Below are 23,266 nucleotides of genomic sequence, written 5' to 3' on the forward strand. Positions count from 1 at the left end.
CAGTCAGCATGGCTTGTCCATGGCAGGTCATGTCTGACTAACTTGAATGCATTTTTGAGGAGGTGATGAAGGTGACTGAAGAGGGTAAATCAGTGAATGTTGCCCACATGGATTTAAGATTCAGAACTAGCTTAGTCATAGAAGGTAGAGGGTTTTGATGGAAGGGCGTTATTCTGGCTAGAGGTCTGTGACCAGTGGAGTTCTGTAGGGTTCTGTGCCTGGACCATTGTTGTGATATATATATAATATAAACAACGGACATAACTGTCGATGGGTCGGTTAGTACATAGAAACATAGAAAATAGGTGCAGGAGTAGGCCATTCGGCCCTTCAAGCCTGCACCACCATTCAATATGATCATGGCTGATCATCTAGCTCAGTACCCTGTACCTGCCTTCTCTCCATACCCCCTGATCCCTTTAGCAAAAAGGGCCACATCTAACTCCCAGATGACACTTTCAGATGACACCAAAACTGGTGGAATTGCAGAAAATGGGGACAGCTGTGAAAGGGTACAGTGGGATATAGACCTGTTCAGAAATGGGTGGAAAAATGGCAGAATGAGATGCTGCCTGACCCATCAAGTTACTCCAGCACTTTGTGTCTTTCTTCCAATGTTGTGTTTTACGGTTACAATGGATAGGTTTATCTGTAATGTGCATAATACAGATAAAACGACACACTAATTTAAATGAGAAAATGGAAACAGAGGTTTCTTCAAAATCAATGACCGGGGGTGGGAGCTGCTTTACGTGGTCATCGTCCACCCTGGGTAGCTCTACGGAACTGGCAACATTTGCAGCAAAGCCTCAACTACGGTACTCTGAAGCATCAATGGCCACTTTTGATTGTTGTAGTTGACACACAAAAGAAGAAGAATGACGTCCTTATTTTTGTGGGCTTTCTCTTGTTAAGTTTCTGACGGATCAGTGGAGCAAGTGATTCCTGGCCCTGGTGCCAGAACCTAATGAGCCACTTCACAGAGCACGGGTCCAATTACTACTCGTTTTCTGAAAGTGGAGGTCAGGTGGTCAATTTGTGTTGTCATCACTGTTAATGGGGATAACTAGTCGAGTGCGTAAAGGTTGAGAAACATCTCACAAGAGACTGGTTTGTCCATAATTAAGCCATAGCCAGAAACGCAAGGAAGCAGTGGAAGTACACGGCCCATGGACACACGGAGCGAGCAGCCCATGTACACGGCACATGGACACACGGAGCGAGCAGCCCATGTACACGGTACACAGACACATGGATAGAACAGCCCATGTACACGGCACATGGACACACGGAGCGAGCAGCCCATGTACACGGTACACAGACACATGGATAGAACAGCCCATGTACACGGCACATGGACACACGGAGACTATAGCCATTCCACTTGCAATGGCTATAGTAAGATTGCAAAAAATGCCACTGGAAAATTGGTGGGTTGCACTGGAACCTGCTTTCTTTCAGAAAGTTGTGGAACTTTATAAGAATGTTTAAAGCTCATGGCCTTCACCTCATCAGTTCATCAGTGAGGTGTCTCACAATGTCATTGGTGACTTCACCTTTAGTATTCGCCATAAATTGAACGTTAAAATTCATGGGGATGATCCCGGTATCCCGGTGACCCTGTTTCCAGCCAGGTTTTTCCCCAGGCAGCAGCCCTGTTTCTGCACTCGGAGGATGCTGACTTCATGGTGATTAAACTTGGACAACGGAAGTTTTGAAAATGGCCAGAGGATGTTGTTGGGGCAATTACACAGATAAAATAAAAACTTAAACAGAGTCACACTCCATGGAGTAACTCGATGGGTCAGGCAGCATCTCATTCTGCCATTTTTCCACCCATTTCTGAACAGGTCTATATCCCACTGTATCCTTTCACAGCTGTCCCCATTTTCTGCAATTCCCAGCCTACCCATGCCCAGCCTATCCATGCCAACCAAGATGCCCTATGTAAGCTAGTCCTCTTTGCCTGCATTTGGCCCATATCCCTCTAAACCATTTTCATCCATGTATCTGTCCAAATGTCTTTTAAATGTTATTGTGGTACCTGCCTCAACACTCCCCAGGGCCCTAACATTCACTGAAGGTCCTGCCTTGGTTTGACTTCCCAAAATGCAACAGCTCACACCTGACTGCATTAAACTCTCATAGCCATTCTTCACCCACTTGCCCAGCTGATCAAGATCCCACTGTAATTCTTGACAACCATCTTCACTGCCTACAATACCACCTAATGTAGTGTCATCTGCAAATTTATGAATGGACAATTGCACGGTAGCGCAGCGGTAGAGTTGCTGCTTTACAGCGAATGCAGCGCCGGAGACTCAGGTTCGATCCTGACTACGGGGGCTGCACTGTAAGGAGTTTGTACGTTCTCCCCGTGACCTGCGTGGGTTTTCTCCGAGATCTTCGGTTTCCTCCCACACTCCAAAGACGTACAGGTATGTAGGTTAATTGGCTGGGTAAATGTAAAAATTGTCCCTAGTGGGTGTAGGATAGTGTTAATGTACGGGGATCACTGGGCGGCACGGACTTGGAGGGCCGAAAAGGCCTGTTTCCGGCTGTATGTATATGATATATGATATGATATGATGACAAATAGCAATGGGCTCAGCACCGATCCCTGAGGCATACCACTAGTCACAGACCTCAAAGGTCACTCTGCTTCTGTCAATGACTTGTTTTTGAAGTGTAGTCTAGTTTAGAGATGCAGCACGGAAAGAGGCCCTAAGATCACCCATTCTGACCATCAATCACCCATTCATACTAGTTCTACGTTATCCCATTTTCTCATCCACTCCCTGCACAGAGGCCAAGTACCTACAAACCTGCAAGTCTTTGGGATGTGGGAGGAAACCAGAGCACCCCACACAGTCGCAGGGAGCACGAGCAAACTCCACACAGACAGCAACCGAGGTCAGGATCTAACTTGTGCCTCTGGCGCTATGAGGCAGCAACTCAACCAGCTGTGCCACCGTGCCGCCCATAGTCACTAGAAAATGTGAAGAAGGGTCTCGACCCGAAACGTCGCCCGTTCCTTCTCTCCTGAGATGCTGCCTGACCTGCTGAGTTACTCCAGCATTTTGTGAATAAGTGCCTTCGATTTGTACCAGCATCTGCAGTTATTTTCTTACACTAGAAAGTTGTTTGTGATTGTCCTTTAAAATGAAACTCAGTAATAACTTAAATAATAATTGAAAAGCAAAATTTGAAGTGGGTGAGCGATGTGAGTGAATGGAAGAAAGGCCTGGAGGCAAAGCAATGAGACTCGGCGTCAATAAGCTGCGAGAGGCAGGTCTTTTGGTATGTCCCAAATTCCAGATGAATGCACCACAGTCAATGGGTGCCATTCAGAAGGGAAGGTGGGGAATTGAACTCAGAATCTGACTTTCCAAGCTTCGAAAGGCCCAGGACTTTCTGTTGGACTTTCTGTTGCTTTTCTGTTGGCACAATGGGAGGAAAGAGTATCCAGTTTCCCTGAACACAAAAGTGCATGCACGTTGCGTAACAGACCAGCTGCTGGGCATATTGTAGAAGGTGGATGGAGATTTGGTTACTGCAAGCTACTTAACAAAGAGGACTAGGCGGATGCATTACAACACTCTGCGGGCTCCATTTACCCATCAGTGCTTTACATGGACACAGCCTCCACCTAGCAGAGGCCCTCGTGCAGCAAGTGTCGGTCACACTCCCTGCTGGAGGATCACCGCTCCTAAAAGAACAGCCCCGTCTTCAGAGCCCTGTTTCTATGGTTGCAGTGAGCTGGGATAAAACCATCTATACTCTGGTGACTTACTGCTTGGTCTTGACTGAAGTTCATGGAAACCGCGCACAAAGGCAGCCCTTGGCTTACGAGATGCTGTTTTTATTGTCGGTCAACAAGGCGTGACATCCCCAATAATAGATCCATTGCTTCGTTTAGCAGGCTGAAGATGTGAAATGCCTGACTGGGCATAAAACCTGATGTGTGACCTGAGTAAAAGACTTCAATTGACAACTCACAAATAGCAACCATCCTGACACTTGTTTGATTTTCCTTTCTAAAAGGATCCGAGAGATTTACACAGAGTCCAAACAACATTTCAATTCTAAGAGGCAAAATAAAAACTTGAAAGTCAAATTCTGTGAATGAAACGTGTTGCAATGGTTGGAGCCTTTGCAGAAAGGACCTCGCATGGATTTAGCTTGCTATTTTACACATCACAGAGGACATGTTAAAGTTATGTTTAGTCACATTGTATTCTTGATCCCTAGACATGAATAATCCCAGGGATGATTGGGTTAGCATATGGTGAGCGTTTGACGGCACTGGGCCTGTACTCACTAGAGTTTAGAAGGATGAGAGGGGACATCATTAAAATTTACCGCATAGTGAAAGACCTGGATAGAGTGGATGTGGAGAGGAGGTTTCCACCAGTGGGAGGGTCTAGGGCCAGAGGCCATAGCCTCAGAATAAAAGAACGTACCTTTAGAAAGGAGATTAAGGGAATTTCTTTTGTCGGAGGGTGGTGAATCTGTGTAAACCATTGCTACAGAAGGCTGTGGAGGCCAAGTCAATAGATATTTTTAAGGTGGAGATTGATAAATTCTTGATTAGTACGGGTGTCAGGGGTTATGGGGAAATGGCAAGGGAATGGGGTTGAGAGGGAAATATAGATCAGCCATAATTGAATGGCGGAGTAGACTTGATGGGCTAAATGGCCTAATTCTGGAGAGGTGAGGAGCGGGGAGTGGGGAGGGGGAGGGGGAGAGGGCGAGGGAGAGGGGGAGGGAGGGATGGGGGAGCGGGAAGGGGGGGAGTGGGGAGGGGGGAGTGGGGGAGGAGAGGGTGCTGCACCAATGCAGGAGTGGTTTGGGCCCAACAGGTCCACTTGGTCTATTGACATTTTAAAATTAACAGAATTTAGCATCTGTTTCATAAACCATAGCAAACATATTTCAAAATGCTTTATATAGGTATATTCTGGACTTTAAAAATAGCGGCAAAACATGGTGCCTCAGGCATGCAGACTCGGCGGATTATTTCAGTACACTCTCTAATCGAGGGTGCCCGTAGAATTGGGAATACTGCACTGGACTGTTTGCAAGAAAATAATTTCACTCTGCATTTGCACATGTGACAATAAAATCACTATTGAACCATTTAATTCACATTCAAATGTTATTTTTCACTGGTAGGGAATGTATTAGTCAGCATGAATGCCAGATTATATAATCCAGGGAGAGGTTGGACAGACTTGGATTGCTTTCTCAGGGGGGAATGAGGAATGGAAATTATTTGCATTGTGCTCTTTAATCTGGAAGAGTAATTCAGAATCAAACAAAATTAATCTTAGCCTCTTTATCTGTGTGGACACGTACCAGAAATTTAGACAGAGAACAACGGAATCAAGGGATATCAAGGGAGAAAGAAGTCCAATGCTCTTTAGTAGGTCCCTTGCAAAGTATTTCTTTTCTGCCCATTCCACGATGGCAGGCAGCTGTTCCATCCTGTCCCACTGCCTTTATTTCCACAAAGCTGCAGAGAATGTTCTGCTACATTAGATGCCACCTTACATACGAGCGGTTATATTTTACATTGGAGCCGAGCCAGACACGCTGCAATGTGAAGAAGAGATTGTAATCCTATTCAAGTTCAGATTCCTATTCAAATCGTGAGGTGAATTGATGGGGTAGATAAATGCACAGTCTTTTTTTCCCAGAGTAGAGGAATCAAGAACAAAAGTTGCATTGGTTTAGGGCGAGGTGAAAGTTTTAATAGGAACCTGAGGGGCAACTTATTTTTTGCACAGAGGGTGATGGGTATATGGAATGAGCTGCCAGAGGAGGTAGTTGCGACAGATACAATAATAATGTTTAAAAGACATTTGGACAGGTCCATGGATAGGAAAGGTTTAGAGGGTTATGGGCCAAACACAGGCAAATGTGTATCGCTTGACAGCGATGTCTTGGTCAGCATGGATAAAAAAGCTGACATTGCAGAATATAGAACAGTTCTAGTGGTCATAGAGGGACAGGGGACTTGGGGGGTTTGAAAGTGGCAGAGCATATTACGAGAATCACAGAGTCATACAACACAGAAACAGGCCCTTCAGCCGAACTCGTCCATAACAACCAAAGATGCCCCATCTGAGTTAGTGCCACCTGTCTGTGTTTGGCCAATATCCCTCCAAGCCTCTCCTCCCATTGTACCTGTCCAAATGTCTTTTAAATGCTGTTATAGTGCCTGCCTCAGCTACTTCCTGCAGCAGCTCGTTCCATAAACCCACCACCCTCTGAGTGGAAACGTGAGAGTGTTGAAAAGGCCTCATGAACAGAAGCATCGGGCGGGCAATCACTGGTTAAGCAGCGACTGAGGGATCGCGTCCAATATTGTCCACTTAGTTTAAGGCTGGGTGTCGGAGCTCAGGAAAATGTGGTGAAATTTTTTTTATCAGATGGACCGGAAAATGACTGGAAAATCCTGGAGATACCAGCGGTCTCCTTGGAGCAGAGAAGGTTGAGAGGAGATCTGATAGAAATACTCGACATTGTGACCAGTTTAAATAAGGGAAGCTGTTTCCGTTCGCCCACCGTGCCAGGTCCAGGGATACAGATTGAACACGCTGGACACAGTTAGAAGGAGATTGTGGGGAAAACCTTCTTATTGAGAGAGCAGATGAGATTCAGACGTTGCTGTCTGTCGGATGGTGGAAACGGAATCAGTCATCACCTGCATAATAACTTCACAAAGTATAGGAACAGAATTAGGCCATTCGGCCCGTCAAGTCTACTCCGCCATTCAATCATGGCAGAACCATCTTTCCCTCTAAACCTCATTCTCCTGCCTTCTCCCCATTACCCAGGACACCCGGCAGACGTTCTGCAGAAGGGAAATGGACACGCAAGTGCAGCGGAATAATTTGCATGGGGAATAATTTGCAGGGCTTAGAGTGGATGCCAGGACAAGAAGACTTGTCTGGGGACGGTGGATTGAAGGCAGGGGAAAGTTTAGCAGCTTTCTGCACTGCAGAGGATGAATGATTCCATGGTGTATCAGCAGAGTAGACTTTAGAGATAAAGCATGGAGATATACCTTTCAGCCCACTGAGTCCATGGTGACCAGCAATCACCCCGTACACTAGCACACTAGGAACAATTTACAAAAGACAATTGACATACAAACCCGTACGTCTTTGAGGTGTGGGAGGAAACCGGAGCACCTGGAGAAAACCCACATGGTCACATGGAGAACGTACAAACGCCGTACAGACAGCACCCATAGTCAGGATTGAATCCAAGTCTCTGGCGCAGTGAGGCAGCAACTCTACCGCTGCACCACTGTGCCGGTCGCCCAGAGTGGGAATCATCTCACTCCTCAGTCAGAACACCAGGCAGACATATCACCCATCACACTCTACAAATGGACAGAAAACATAATCCTGCATTGATCTTTTAGCACCAAATGAGTTATTAATGAAGGACAGGGCAGTAGCATGAAGTTTCTGAAATCCTCTTCTGAAAGTATTTTTTTGCAGGAGCCAAAGCTGTTCAAGCTCATCATTCACAGTGCTAAGTCTACCTTCAAATCCGACCTTCAATGGCCATTTTAGTAATGCATGAGGCAGTGACAGCCAGGAGGTCAATGTGAGTGTTGGATGATCAGCCCAGGCGCCTCTCACCTTGGCCAACCCGTCTCACTTTACACCGGTCCTACAATACAGAAGGCCAAGGGCGAGGCTCTGTCATCTGTATTAGAACTGCCAGTTGTCACCACTACTGCCGCAGGGAGTTTGTGTGAGTCTGAAGAAGGGTTCCAACCTGAAACATCACCTATTCCTTTTCTCCAGAGACCCGCTGAGTTACTCCGGCATATTGTGTCTACCTTTGGTGAAACCAGCATAAGCAGTTCCTTCCTACACAGGGTTTTTGTTGACTGTGGATACTCAGCTGAAGTCTACGAACGCACTCAAACGTCTTTCCGAAACCTTTGGTTACAATTGCATTTTTTTAACCTATCCGGACTGCCCTGGCAGACCCATTGATCCAGTCAGCTCCAGGTAAACAGTCCCAGCCTGTCCAACCTCATCTTAATGCAAGCCCTCCAGTGGGGTGAACCGCGATGATCTCACCATCAACACCTTGGGCTGAACATGGTGGCAAATCCTTCAGCCTTGTCCTGGGAAAGTGTTGGGCTCCAGTGTCATTGAGGAGGGGGATCTTCTGCCCCTCCCATCAGCTGGTCAGTTGTCCATCACCGCCTACAACAACACGTGGCACGATTGGAGAGCATCGATCTGATCGCAAGATTGCAAGTGCGGAGATTATTGTTGTGTACGACACACGTGGTTCTGTGTGGCAGCTTTGACTAGTTGATGCTATGACCATCGGGAAGGAGGTCCAGGAGCCTGGAAAACGTGACCTCCAGGTTCAAGAACAGCTTCTTCCAGGCAACCATCAGGCTATTGAACACTGCACAACACTAACCTCAGCAACTGTGATCTTCTATGGACTGTGTCTTTTTTGCACTGGTTTTGCAATTATTAAATTTTGAATTTGTTTGCATTATTTTATTTATCTGTGTGCGTTGCAGTTTTAGACCTGCTATGCTGATGCAGGTAAGAATTTCATTGTTCCAGTGTCGGTACATATGACAATTAAACACCATCTCTCTTTATGCCTGACTTCCACAACAATACCACAGGACCCAGTTTTACTTAATTGGACAATGAATACACTGGGTATCAAGAAAATACTGCCCTTCATGATATACATTAATCATCTCCATAGTTTTTATCTTCGTTGGTTAGTCACAAAGTTAAGATATTAAAAGGATTGAAAATATTATAATACAAGCCTCCCCCATTTAATGAAGTTTATATATTCTCATTTAGTTTTGAGTCTTCAAAGTCTGATTTATTTGCTGCTATTTCTGTTCTCACCCTGCCCAACATAAATTTCAGGCAATTAATATTTCATGTAAACAGTGGGAAATCAGAGCGACTAAGCAACCACACATTGCTCATCTTTATCATTTGCTGCATGTTGACTTTATGATCCTGGTAACAGATTTTCATCACAGCGAACGTCATGCAAATCAAAACACTGGTGGTAACAGTTACAAACCAAGTCCTGGTCTGACGTAATTGTCAGGAAGGTATCTTCAAGGAGGCACAGATGCACAAGAGGCATAAAGGCATGGAGACCCAGAGCAAAGAATTAGGGTAATTCAGCCCAACATGTCCATGCTGACCAAGCTCATCTACAATAGTTCCATCTGCCCATGTTTGGTGCATATTCCTCCAAACCTTTTCTATCCATATACTTGTCCAAATGGCTTTTAAATGTTATAGAGTCACAGAGCTGTACAGTATAAAACAGGCCCTTCAGCCCAACTTACCCATGCGGCCAAGATGCCCCATCTATGCTAGTCTCGTCTGCCCGCGTTTGCCCCATATCTCTCTGAACTCCTATCCATGTACCTGTCCAAATGTCTTTTCAATGTTGTTATTGTACCTGCCTGTGTGGTAACTGCATTCACCCCATATTGCACCTGACAACATATTTCTGATTGGGAAAAGCCCATCCTTTGTTTTATTCATGTGGCACTGGCAGGAAGCCCTCGTGTATTTTAGGAATAGTCTTTACCAACAATTTGCTCAGCACATTCACTCAGCAACCAGGAAGCATCTATTAATGTGACTCGGCTCCAGTGTAACTGAACCTGATGAGTAAACACAACTGGGACTTCAGGTGACAAATCCTTCCCATAAATGCAGCCTAGGATTGATCTCACCTTGTTCCGGTTTCCTCCTACATCCTAAGGACATGCAGGCTTCAAGGTTAATTGGCTTCTGTAAATTATCCCTCATGTATAGGATAGAACTAGTGTACAGGGATCGCTGGTCGGCACGGACTCAGTGAGCCATGTTGTATCTCTAAAGTAAACTAAACTGATAGCATTTGCTCAGAATCACACCTTTTGAAACTCAACTCATAAAAGCTGTTGTTCATAAACTACAGCTCACCGTTTAACACCATCATCTCCTCCAAACTGGTTACCAAGCTCACGGAACTGGGTCTCTGCACATCCCTCTGCAACTGGATCCTCGACTTCCTCGTCAACAGACCACTATCTGTATGAATTGGCAGCAACACCTCCTCCTCGATAACTATGAGCACGGAAGCACATCAAGGTGGTGTGCTCAGCTCCCTGCTCTCCTCACGACTGTGTAGCCGAATACAGTTCCAACTCCATCATCAGTTCCAACTTCATCAACAACACCACCGTTGTTGGACGAATTACAGATGACGATGAGTCAGTGTATAGCAGGGAGATCGCCCAACATATCAAATGGTGCCAGATCAACAACCTTGATCTCAACGTCAGTAAGACCAATGAACTGATTGTGGACTTTGGAAGAGGAAGGATGAGGACGGTGGTGCAGAGAGTCAAAAACTTCAAATTCCTAGGGCGTGCATATCACTGAAGATCTGTCCTGAACCAAGAACATTGATGCAATTATAAAGAAAGCCCATCGATGCCTCTACTTCCTTAGAAGATTGCGGAGATTCGATATGTCAACAAATACTTACTTGGACTTCTACAGGTGTACAGCAGAGAGCACATTGACTGGTGGCATCACAGCCTGGTTCGACAACTCGAATGCCCAGCAACAAAGAAGATTGCAAAAAGTGGTGAACTACCCAGTCCATCACAGGTACTGACCTCCCCACCATCGAAGGGATCTACAAGAGTCACTGCCTCAAAAAGACAGCCAGCATCATCAAGGACCCACCCCCCCCCCCCCCCCCCCATGGCCACGCTCTCATTTCACTCCTGCCATCGGAAAGAAATTATAGGAGCTGGAAAACTGTAACGTCCAGGCTCAGGAGCAGCTTCGTCCCTACAACTATCAGGCGCTTAAACACTACAACATCCAAATAGGCTCCTAACTATATAGACTTGAGGGGAATTGTTTTTGACTTTATAACTTATATATTTTTTTTGCTGTTGTTTCTGAGGGGTTTTACAGGGTACTATGTTTATATATGTTGTGCTGCTGCAGGTACGAATTTTGTTCCGTTTTGGGACATATGACAATAAAACACTCTTGACTCTTAATATAAATAAATGCCTAGTGGAGGATGCTTGCTGTAAGATTGACTGACCGACGATATAAGGTGGGATATCACAGAGGATCATAAACAGACCTATGTCCCACATAATACTAACCACTAATAGCATTGTTTTGTCCAACATGCTACATGCTCTCTCATCTGGACAGCCAGGGGGGCTATGTGAGGATGCTGTTCATTGACTTTAGTTCAGCATTCAACACAATAGTCCCCAGCAGACTGGTTGAGAAGCTGCTGGAACTGGGGCTTAGCACCCCTCTGTGTGCCTGGGTCCTGGACTTTCTCACTGCCAGGCCCCAAGTGGTCAGGATGGGGGAACACACATCTAGCTCCCTCACCCTGAACATAGGATCCCCCCAGGGCTGCGTCCTTAGCCCCCTACTGTACTCCCTGTACACACATGACTGTAGGGCCAGGTTCAGCTCAAACTCCATCATCAAGTTTGCTGATGACACTGTGGTGGTGGGCCGGATCTCCAACAACGATGAGAAGGCCTACCGGGAGGAGGTGGCTGATCTGGTGTCAGGACAATAGCCTCCTCTTGAATGTCACTAAAACAAAGGAGCTGATTGTGGACTTCAGAAGGGCTAAACATCCAAGGACGTACACGCCACTGGAGATAAATGGGACTACTGTGGATAGGGTGAGCAGTTTCAAATACTTGGGAGTCCGCATCGCAGAGGATCTGACGTGGGCAACGCACATTGCCGCACTGGTGGGTAAGGCTAAGCAGCGCCTTTACCACCTTAGACAACTGAGGAAATTCAGAGTGTCGCTGAGGATCCTTCATTGCTTCTACTCTGGGGCTGTAGAGAGCATCCTGTCCGGCAACATTACAGTCTGGTTTGGGAACAGCTCTGCCCAGGACAGGATGGCCCTGCAGAGAGTAGTGCGTTCGGCAGAACGCACCATGGGAACTACACTCGTCCCCCTGCAGGACCTATACATCAGGAGGTGCAGATCCAGAGCAAGCAAGATCATGAGGGACCCCTGCCACCCCAGTAACGGACTGTTCCAGATGCTACGGTCAGGCAAACGCCTCCGCTGTCACGCTGTGAAAACGGAGAGGATGAGACGGAGCTTCTTCCCACAGGCCATCAGGACTGTCAACTTTGATAACCCCAGAGACTAAATTTTTGTCGACACTTTTGGTGCTATGTTTAGTAACTTATTAACTTTATTTATTGTAACTGTAATTATTTTTGTGCACAACCCGCAGGCATTGCCACTTTCATTTCACTGCACATCGAGTATGTGTATGTGACAAATAAATTTGACTTGACTTGACTTGACTTGATGATTTAGATTTAGAGATACAGCGCAGAAACAGGCCCTTCGGCCCACCGGGTCTGCGCCGACCAGCGATCCCCACACATTAACACTATCCTACACCCACTAGGGACAATTTTTACATTTGCCCAGCCAATTAACCTACAAACCTGCACGGCTTTGGAGTGTGGGAGGAAACCGAAGATCTCGGAGAAAACCCACGCAGGTCACGGGGAGAACGTACAAACTCCGTACAGACAGCACCCGTAGTTGAGTTCGAACCTGAGTCTCCGGCGCTGCATTCGCTGTAAGGCAGCAACACTACCGCTGCGCCACCGTGCCGCCATTATCTGAGACGTGTGGAGAGAGCCAGCACCACATCACCTCACACACACACTTCCTGACATCAAACTCTGCACAGGCAGAGGAGAGATTCAGTCCCAGCGAGAATAGTTCCTCAGATACTGGACCCCCATCCACCGACCCACAAACGCGGCTGCAAGACAAGTTATATCGAGCAGTTACATCAACCTGGATTTTATTCTAGGTAAGCCCTGATCGCTGCAGGAACCACAGAAGTACTTGGTAGGGATCTCCCAGTAAACCACTGAAAAGCGGCAAAGGGAATCACCTCCCTGGTCAGGGGGTGGGCGCGGAGTGGAGGGAGGGAGGAAGGGTCATGGGGGGAGCAATCTCTGCTAATGCAGAAGGGGGAGATGAGGTGATGTGTTGGCCCTGGCGCGCTCAGTGGCAGCATGTTTGCCACAGAAGGCAGCGGAGGCCAATTCAAGAGAGTTAGATTTAGCTCTTAGGGCAAACGGAATCAAAGGGATATGGGGAGAAAGCAGGAACGGGGTACTGATTTTGGATGATCAGCCATGATCATATTGAATGGCGGTGCTGGCTCAAAGGGCCTAATGGCCTACTACTGCACCTATTTTCTATGTTTCTATGTTTGTGGTTGGGTGTGTGAACGTGTCTGGCCATGGTGTGACCGGTGGCAGCTTGTTTGCGGTGGTATGTCTGGTAGTGGCGCGTCTGGTAGTGGCGCGTCTGGAGTGGAGCGTCTGCCAGTGGCGAGTCTGCCAGTGGAGAGTCTGCCAGTGGAGAGTCTGCCAGTGGAGAGTCTGCCAGTGGAGCGTCTGCCAGTGGAGCGTCTGCCAGTGGGGCGTCTGGAGCGATGTGTCTGGAGTGGGGCATCTGCCAGTGGGGCGTCTGGAGGGGGGCGTCTGGAAGGGGGCGTCTGGAGCGATGTGTCTGGAGGGGGGCGTCTGGAGGGGGGCTGTCTGGAGCGATGTGTCTGGAGGGGGGCGTCTGGAGGGGGGCGTCTGGAGCGGGGCGTCTGGAGTGGTGTGTTGGGCTCCCAGGATAGATGAGTCTAACGATGTTGAGACACAGAACACTATCTTGGGATTCAGTGAGTGGGAGCGGGAGGGGGCCAGCGGGGGGGGTGAGGGCAGAACTGATGGAGGTGCAAAGCTACAGAGGACAGGATTCATGGAGAGGGAAAGAGAAGGAAACGTCCCAGTGTTGCTGAAGACGATCTCATCATCAGGCAGACACAATGGAAAGGGAAACAGTGAAACTAGTCGAACAGCCCAGTCCACTTGAGAGCCATTTGTAAACACAACTACATCAGTGATGGCAATGTTACTGTGGACACCAGTCACACTCCGTCTCAGCAAGACAGGACTCAGATATCTGACGAATATGAAGAAGGGTCACGACCCAAAACGTCACCCATTCCTTCTCTCCAGAGATGCTGCCTGTCCCACTGAGTTACTCCAGCATTTGGTGTCTATCTCAGACATCACTGACTGACTGACTTGTTAAACAGCGTGGTTACTACAAGGAGACAAATGAGTATCAGCAAATATGAATTTTTCAATCTGTTTGCAAAATGAAGGCTTACTTAAAAGGAAGAAATGAGATCACCCTGTGTTGGTCTGAATCATGAAACCCCGTGCGAGAGTCCCACTAATCTTTAACACAGATGTACAGAGTGGGTTTGCATAGCTGTGAGATCAGAAGTAACCTCCTGCGGTTCATTTAGAACATTGTACTCTGCTCCTCACTGCGGCTAAAATAAATCACGTTATACCTGGGGGAAATCTAATAAAGATGTGCTGGGTTCTGTGAAGAGTTATTGCAGAACTGTTTTCCAATAATTAATTGTGTCCAGAGGTCTTGCTTTGTGTGATTAAACGTGTGATTTATGCACCATCATTAATTACACATGAGGTCATCATTTTCCATGGCAGTTCCATTACTTACAAAGTCTGTGATTTAGGTTCAGCCATAGATTCTTATTAGAGTCACAGAATCAAAGACTCAGACACTTCAGCCCAACCCGAAAGATGGCCCATCTAAGCTGGTCCCATTTGTCCATATCCTTGGCAGCTTTTCCTATCCATATACCTGTCCAAATGTCATTTAAATGTTGTTACTGTACCTGCCTCAACTACTCTCTTTGGCAGCTTGTTCCATAAACCCACCACCCTCTGTGTGATAACATTGCCCCTCAGGTTCCCATAAAATCTTTCCCCTCTCACCTTAAGCCCATGCCCCCTAGTTCTTGATTCCCTTACCCTGAAAAAAAGACCTTTATCTATTCCCCTCGTGATTTTATACACCTCTCACCCTCCTGCGCTCCAGGGTAAAATGACCTAGCCTGCCCAACCTCTCCTTAGAGCTCAGGCCCTTGAGGCCTGGCAACATCCTTGTGAATCTTCTCTGCACTCTTTCCAGCTTAATTACACCTTTCTTCCACCAGGGCGACCAAAACTGAACAAGTTCAGCCATACCAGTCTTCCTCCATATATTTCTGTTCACATTTAATCTGTCAATCATGTGCATGCAATTTGTTTCCTTTGTCTATTTGAACACAGGTCCAAACACTGAATGTTTGGGCTACCTATAACAGGTGAACATTGTGATCATTATTTAAAGTGAGCATCATCTACTGTTGAGAATTTCACACAAGGTTATTCTTGACGAGTCCACCTTGCTCAGTCACCAGCTCCCTCCGCCTCTAGAAGTGAGTAAGCGAAAGGCCATCATTGATAGCTTTTTGTGGCTACATTTTACAGTGTTGACTATTCAAAGGGCAAAGGGAAATAAAACTGTGGGACTAACTGCCCTGTGTTGGGGCGGGTAAAAAACAGTCGGAAACGCCCTGACCTGCTCGTCGACTTTGTGAGCGATGATCGTGGCTCCTTCCTCCACCTCAGTGTCGTTAATAGGCCGGATGCGGAGAGCCACCTGCACAAAACACAAGGACAGTCTCTTGTTGATGGACGAATGCAAGACATGCAGAAAACGCCCTTCAGCCCACTGAGCCCACACCGACCATAGATCACACGTTCACTCTATGTAATCCCACTTAATCACTCTCTCTCTCTACATATTAGGGACAATTTACAGAGGCCAATTAATCTACAAACCCGCACGTCTTTGGGATGTGGGAGGAAACCGAAGCACCCGAAGGAAACCCACGCGGTCACAGGGAGAACGTGCAAACTCCGCACCCGAGGTCACGATTGAACCTGGGTCTCTGGCGCTGTGAGCTTACTCATTCTGCGCCTTCAGTGTTGTCTTTTCATGGATTCAGTGTTTTTTTGCGCCATGGGTCGCAACAGTCCCTCTAAAAGGTTAAAAACTAGATTTACACATTTTTACTATTTTAATTTTTATACTCTTCAATTTTAAGCAGTTTATTAAATTATCAGTCGACTGGTCTAAAAAAAGAGCAAAACAGAAGGAGGAGTTAAATTGATGGATAAAAATTGGTGATGATTGTTGGTTAATTTTTGATTGATATGCTTACTGGCACGTTTCTGTCTACAAAAGAACACCTGGTTGTGTTTATTTGGTTGGAAGTTGCACATATTGTGTGTGGTTCAGTTCTTTAAGAGATCACCTGAACAAATTCATTCCCCATTGAGGTACTTTGTCCTGGGGGTCACCTGTGAAGTGAATCCTGAACATTCATGATTAGGTCAGAGTCACACAGTATGGAGACAGACCCTTCAGCACAACTTGCCCGTGCCAACTATGATGCCCCATCTAAGCTAGTCTGCACTTTGCATTTTGCTTTGGTCACCAGCAACTGTAGTCGGTTGCTTTGGACCACAGCATCTGTAGTCCTTTGAAAACAAAACTCCTTATGCACAGGTTGGATTGGCAGTGGGCGAATCACAATTTATATTTACCTCCCCTCCAAACTTCAATGTCAACTCTGATAGTCTCCCATGAGCAGTGAACATGTTGAGCCACCACTTTCCCTCTTGCGGAGATGTGCCAAGGACTTTGTATGCTAGATGGGCCATTAGGAACCAAGTCAGCATATTTACCAAAGTAAACAAGCTTCTAGTAAACCAGTGTCCTTCCTCTCAGGTCAAGACCAGCCTCTCTCAGTGTCCAATGTCCTACCAGTGACCTACAAAGGGCTTTCTAGGTATGTACCAGGGTCCTACCAGGGTCCTACCAGGGTCCTACAGCCAAGAGGATGCCGTGGTTTGTGGGGAAAGATGGAGATGAGAAGGGTTTGTAGGCACTCATGTTCATTCTTACTTGGAGCCCACCCTAGCGTTTCCAGGTCCTTTATTTGCCATGCCGTGTGCCCCCAGTGTCCCTTCTCTTTCAGGTCAAGAACGGCCGTAAATTAAAATAATGGCTTTGTATATTTGGGCAAATAATGAGAATGTGAAACAGGGCGGTGTTGAGAAGCTGCACAATTGCAGGCGGAACAGTGGTTCCATTGTGCACATTTCCTCTTATCTTTGTTTTTCATACGAAATGGATACATGCAACACGCATTATTCCAGGAAAGAGTGCCCCTCACTGTTAGTGAGACTGTCAGATCAAGTTTACTTGGCAACTCTTTGTGGTTTGCGAAATGATTGTGTGCTGATGATGGCTGGGATCGTGGAGGGTGTGCCATGCCAGATGAGTTCCTAATAGGCTTCCTTACAGGCTATGGTTGGATCACTCACTTCACCCAACAAGGGGCTGCTGTTCTATACTTTCCCCAGCTGAATAGCAAAAATAATGAATACTCTGATTACCAGTCAGTTGAGAAAGATTCTGGTTGTGCTTCAAAACAAACCTGTCCTCACTTCATAGCGAGCACAAGAGGGATCAGTCTCCACCTCAGATAGAGCCAACTTCATGGGGTCTATTCTGGCAAGGGCTAACGTTGGTCTCGAAGGATGCCAGTGGAGGCAGAGACAGAATAGCATTGTACCATGGGCTTTGTGGATTGTGCCTTGTTACTGTCGAGGGCATAGTTTTAAGGTGGGAGAGGCAAAGTTTAAAGGTGATGTGCAGGGCAAGATTTTTTTTAACACAGAAGGTGGTGAGTGCTTAGAACGCAATGCCAAGGATGGTGGTGGAGGGATATATGACCATGGTTTTTAAGAGGCTTTTAGGTAAGCACATGGATACGCAGGGAATGGAGGGATATGGGAAGGCAGAGAAGACTAATTTACCTTGGCATCATGTTCGGCATGGACATTGTGGGCCGAAGGGCCTGTTCCTGTGCTGCCCTGTCCTATGATTGGGCAAGGAACAATGAGACTTTCCAATTCTGAGAGTTGAGGCAGCGACTTTGGGAAAGGAGTGGAGCAAAAGGAGGGAGTAATGGAGCAGAGTAGTTGTCTGGTGCATGATATGAGGTGAAGGCTTGAAGGTCGCTTCACAGTTGCACAACTTGATTCCCATTTGGAAATAATCTGTCTCGGATCTCGGAAGTGAAGCCTTGGATGAACATGGAGACTCACTCTCCACTGAAGCCCAGATCTATGAGCTGCCATGAAGGGTGACTGCACGATTGCATAAGGAGTCCAAGTCTGATCTGCACGATGTTGTCGGTGATGTGAGGGACAATTCCAGAACAAATTGGAGGCTCGATTCCAGCAACCTGATGCCAGGCAGACCTGAATACCAAGATGAAATCTGGGCAATCTCTGGAAAACAAGCCGGCTCCATCCAATCTGCTCAATGCCTTTTTTCTCCCGTTATTGAACGGGCAAACACAGCCTCACTGAGGTGCATCCCCCCACTGCCTCCCCACTCCATCCGTCAGCCCCCCCGCTCACCGGTTCTGTCCCACATCCCTCGGAGACAGAGGTCAGACCTGCTCGTGTGAGGGTAAATGCCAGGAGAGTGGACAACCTGGATGGAGTCCCTGCACAGGCTCTGAAATCGTGCGGCAATTCACTGGCCACAGTCCTCACTCACATCTTCACCCTCTCACTTCAACAGTCTACTGTCCCCATCTGCCTCAAGGAAACCTCCATCATTGCTGTCCCCATGTAAGGTCGTGTGACCTGCCTCAATGCTCACCACCCAGTAGCTGGAACACTGAAGGAGAGCGAGAGCTTTGAAAGGTCGGTGTCACCCACATCTGTACCTGTCTCCCGGACAATCTGACCCCGTGCACAGATAGTCTACAAAGGTCTCCTTGTCCCTTGTACTCCATTCAGCTCTGGGTCATCCCGACATTAAGAACTCACATCATGTCAGGATGCTATTCATTGCCAACAGCTCAGCCTTCAACGCTGAATAAGCTCATCCCTAAATATCTCATCCTTGCCAGTGGGACCTCCACCTGCAAGTGGCTTTCCGACCAGCAGACCTCCCTCGGTCAGTTAGAGTTGGCTGGACCATTTCCTCCACCCTGGCCCTCCGCATTGGTGCTTCTCAGGGCTGTGTGCTCAGTCCCTGCTCGGCTCCCTGTACACCGACGGCTGTGCAGCCAAGTACAACGCCAACTCTATCTTTAAGCCTGCCGACGACACCACTGTTGTCAAGCAGACTTACACCAGCGATGGGACAAAGTACAGGAAAGAGATCGAGAGCCTAGTGTCAGGGTGATAACCTGGCCCTTAACTTTAGCAAGCCGAAAGAGTTGGTTATTGACCTCAGGGAGCAAAAGGGGTGAACACACCCCTGCCCTCAGCAACAGGGCTGCTATAGAGATGGTCAACAGCTGTACGTTCCTGGGCATCCACATCACCAGCAACCAAACCTGGTCCCCTCACACTGGAGCGGTGATCAAGAAAGTGCATCCGTGCGTCCACTCTAAGGAGCCCGTGAAGATTCGGCATGTCCACAAGGATTCTCCTCGAAAATCTCCAGATGCACTTTAGAAAGTATTCTAACGAGAACAGAGTGTACTTGGATACTTTAGTGTATCTGAAGTAAATACATTCATGGCTGATCATTCTCAATCTGTTCCTGACTTCTCCCCGTACCCCCTGACTCCGCTATCCTTAAGAGCTTGATCTAGCTCTCTCTTGAATGCATTCAGAGACTTGGCCATTACTGCCTTCTGAGGCAGAGAGTTCCACAGATTTACAACTCTCTGACTGAAAAAGTTTTTCCATCTCTGTTCTAAATGGCCTACCCCTTAATCTTAAACTGTGGCCCCTTGATCTGGACTCCCCCAACATTGGGAACATGCTTCCTGTCTCTAACGTGTCCAACCCCTTAATAATCTTATATGTTTCGATAAGATCCCCTCTCATCCTTCTAAATTCCAGTGTATACAAGCCTAGTCACTCCAGTCTTTCAACATACGACAGTCCCGCCATTCCGGGAATTAACCTAGTAAACCTACGTTGCACACCCTCAATAGCAAGAATATCCTTCCTCAAATTTGGAGACCAAAACTGCACACAGTACTCCAGGTGCGGTCTCACTAGGGCCCTGCACAATTGCAGAAGGATCTCTTTGCTCCTAGACTCAACTCCTCTTGTTATGAAGGCCAACATTCCATTGGCTTTCTTCACTGCTTGCTGTACCTGCATGCTTCCTTTTAGTGACTGATGCACTCGGACACCCAGATCTCGTTGTACGTCCCCTTTTCCTAACTTGACACCATTCAGATAATAATCTGCCCTCCTATTCTTACCACCAAAGTGGATAACTTCACACTTATCCACATTAAACTGCATCTGCCATGCATCCGCCCACTCACACAACCTGTCCAAGTCACCCTGCAACCTCATAGCATCTTCCTCACAGTTCACACTACCACCCAACTTTGTATCATCTGCAAATTTGCTAATGGTATTTTTATCCCTTCATCCAAGTCATTAATGTATATTGTAAACAGCTGCGGTCCCAGCACCGAGCCTTGCGGTACCCCACTAGTCACTGCCATTCTGAAAGGGACCCATTTATCCCCACTCTTTGCTTTCTGTCTGTCAACCAATTTTCTATCCATGTAGGTACCCTACCTCCAATACCATGTGCTCTAATTTTTCCCATTAATCTCCTATGTGGGACCTTGTCGAAGGCTTTCTGAAAGTCGAGGTACACCACATCCACCGGCTCTCCCCTGTCAATTTTCCTAGTTACATCCTCAAAAAATTCCAGAAGATTAGTCAAGCATGATTTCCCCTTTGTAAATCCATGCTGACTCGGAACGATCCTGTTACTGCTATCCAAATGCTCCGCAATTTCGTCTTTTATAATTGACTCCAGCATCTTCCCCACCACTGATGTAAGACTAACTGGTCTATAATTTCCCCTTTTTCGGTCTCCCTCCTTTCTTAAAATGTGGGATAACATTAGCTACCCTCCAATCCACAAGAACTGATCCTGAACTATAGAACATTGGAAAATGATCACCAATGCATCCACAATTTCTAGAGCCACCTCCTTAAGTACTCTGGGATGCAGACCATCAGGCCCTAGGGATTTATCAGCCTTCAGTCCCATCAGTCTACCCAACACCATTTCCTGCCTAATGTGGATTTCCTTCAGTTCCTCCGTCACACTAGGATCTCTGGCCACTAGAACATCTGGGAGATTGTTTGTATCTTCCTTAGTGAAGACAGATCCAAAGTACGTTCTGACGGGATGCATCTCAGCCTTGGTTTGACAACTGCTCAGCTCCTAACCGCCTGGACCTGCAGAGAGTGGTGAGCACAGCCCAGTCCACCACAGGCTCGGCTCTTCCTTCCACCCAGTCCATCTTCACGGTGCGGTGCATCAGGAAGGCTGGAAGTATTGTCATGGAAGTTGAACCCTGGCCATTCCCTTTCCTCTCTGTTACCTCCTGGGAGAAGATGCAGGAGCTTGAACCCTCTTTCACATTCCTCCCTAGCGTTACTGCCACCATCTCATGCCCTTCATTCGGCTTTTGCACTATATTCTTGCACTATTCTGCTGTCTTGCACATCATTGCATTTATCACTGCTGTCTGTGCACTGTTCGCCACTGTTCGCATCATGTGAACAAGGAATCTCATTGGTGCGTGCATATGGCAACAAACTAACCTGGATCTGTTTACAATTTAGAAACAGGATTTTCTATCTTGCAACAGTCGTTGAAAGAACCTTGAAAGAACGTTTAAAACCTCGTAGGCGATTGGAATATGAACCAAAATACATGTAGGTGAATATTATACCTAAACTCGCTCGGTGCACCAAATGTTACAGATTCACGCTCAACCTTTTAAGTAAAATAACATGAAAACCACAACCCCCCATCCTATTGTTTTGTAAACCGCCTGCCTGTAAACTGCAAGTAGACCAGTGTTTTCAACTTTCTGCAATGTTGTGGTGTCAAAGTAAGTGCAGAGAACGCAACTAACTCGTACATCAAAAAAAAAAAGACACAAAGTGCTGGAGGAACTTGACGGCTCGGGCAGCACCTGCGGATATAAAAGGCAGGGCATTCCCTCCAGACACTGGTTTGCAGAAAAGACACAAAGTGCTGGAGGAACTCAGCGACCCGCTGAGTTCCTCCAGCACTTTGTGTCTTTTCTGCAAACCAGTGTCTGCAGTTGCTTGTGTCCACAAACAGGTCACCAGCCGCGCCAAGAACTGCAGGTGCGGGTTTTGCAGGGGGGAAAAAAGAGACGCAGTGGACCGGGGTAACTCGGGGGATCCCGCGGGGTGACGCGAACTTACGGTCAGCTGCTGGTCCTTGGTCTCGCCTCCGTCCTTCATGTTGTGGCCGGGCCGGTGCTGCGCTGCACGGCACTGCCACTGCCACTGCCACTGCACTGCTCACCCAGCGGGTAGACCCGTCCCCCGGCCCGGGGGCTGCAGGAGGAGGCTGCCCGCCCGCCGCCCCGGGAGCCCCGCTGTCCCGCAGCCGGACCCGCTCTGAGCCGCTGCTACCCCCTGACTGTCTGTCCCACTGCAGGTCCCCGTCCCCGTCCCGGCCAGTGGCGCTGCTCACTGAGGCCGCCTGGCGGCCGCCCGCGGGGGGACAAGGCTGTCCCTGGTCGGAGGGGAGAGGTGGGGAGGGGAGAGAAGGAGGGAAAGGGAGAGAGGGGGGGAAGAGAGGGGGGATTGAGAGAAGGGAGGGAGAGAAAGGGAGAGAAGAGGGGGGGGAGGGAGAGGAAGAGAAGAGGAGGGGAGAGAAGGGAGGGGGAGATGGGGGGAGAATGGAGAGAAGGGAGGAGGAGAGGGAGAGAAGGGGGTGGAGAGGGGGAGATGGCGAGAGGGAGAAGGGGGGAGAGGATGGGGGGTGAAGATGGGGCGTGGGTCTCACACTGGGGAAGGGGACAGGGGGGAAAGGGAGGGGTTCCAGACACAGATCAGACCCCAGAGACTGGGACCTCGGTCTGTGACCAGGACACAGCTGTAATAGAGAAACACAAGGAGGCTGCAGACCCTCATGTTTACTTCACCACAAAGTGCTGGAGGAACTCAGGGGGCCAGGCAGCATCTGTGGATGGAATGGACAGACGATGTTTCGGTCGGGACCCTTCTTCAGGCTGTTGGAGTGGGGGGGGGGGGGGGGTGGGGGGGCAGGACAAATCCTGGTGAATCATAACTGGATACAAGGAACTGCAGATGCTGGTTTACCAAAACAAAGTGCTGAAAGAACCTCCACAGATGCTGCCTGACCTGCTGAGCTC

General features: G+C 47.8%; 1 protein-coding gene across 2 annotated transcripts in view; it reads right to left on the reverse strand.

Moving 5' to 3' along the window:
* kif19 (kinesin family member 19) overlaps nt 1-22,550 on the reverse strand; it is a 109,519-nt gene extending 86,969 nt beyond the window's left edge. For both annotated transcript variants that reach the window (XM_078401119.1, XM_078401118.1), the window contains exons 1-2: nt 22,308-22,550; nt 15,565-15,645 (exon numbers count right to left, since the gene is read on the reverse strand). In XM_078401119.1, the coding sequence (XP_078257245.1) occupies nt 15,565-15,645; nt 22,308-22,346 (120 nt within the window). In that variant the 5' untranslated portion in view covers nt 22,347-22,550. The remainder of the gene's footprint in view (nt 1-15,564; nt 15,646-22,307) is intronic.
* Nucleotides 22,551-23,266: the final 716 nt, after the last annotated feature.

Source organism: Rhinoraja longicauda, chromosome 6 (assembly GCF_053455715.1).
Source record: "Rhinoraja longicauda isolate Sanriku21f chromosome 6, sRhiLon1.1, whole genome shotgun sequence".
NCBI lineage: Eukaryota > Metazoa > Chordata > Chondrichthyes > Rajiformes > Arhynchobatidae > Rhinoraja > Rhinoraja longicauda.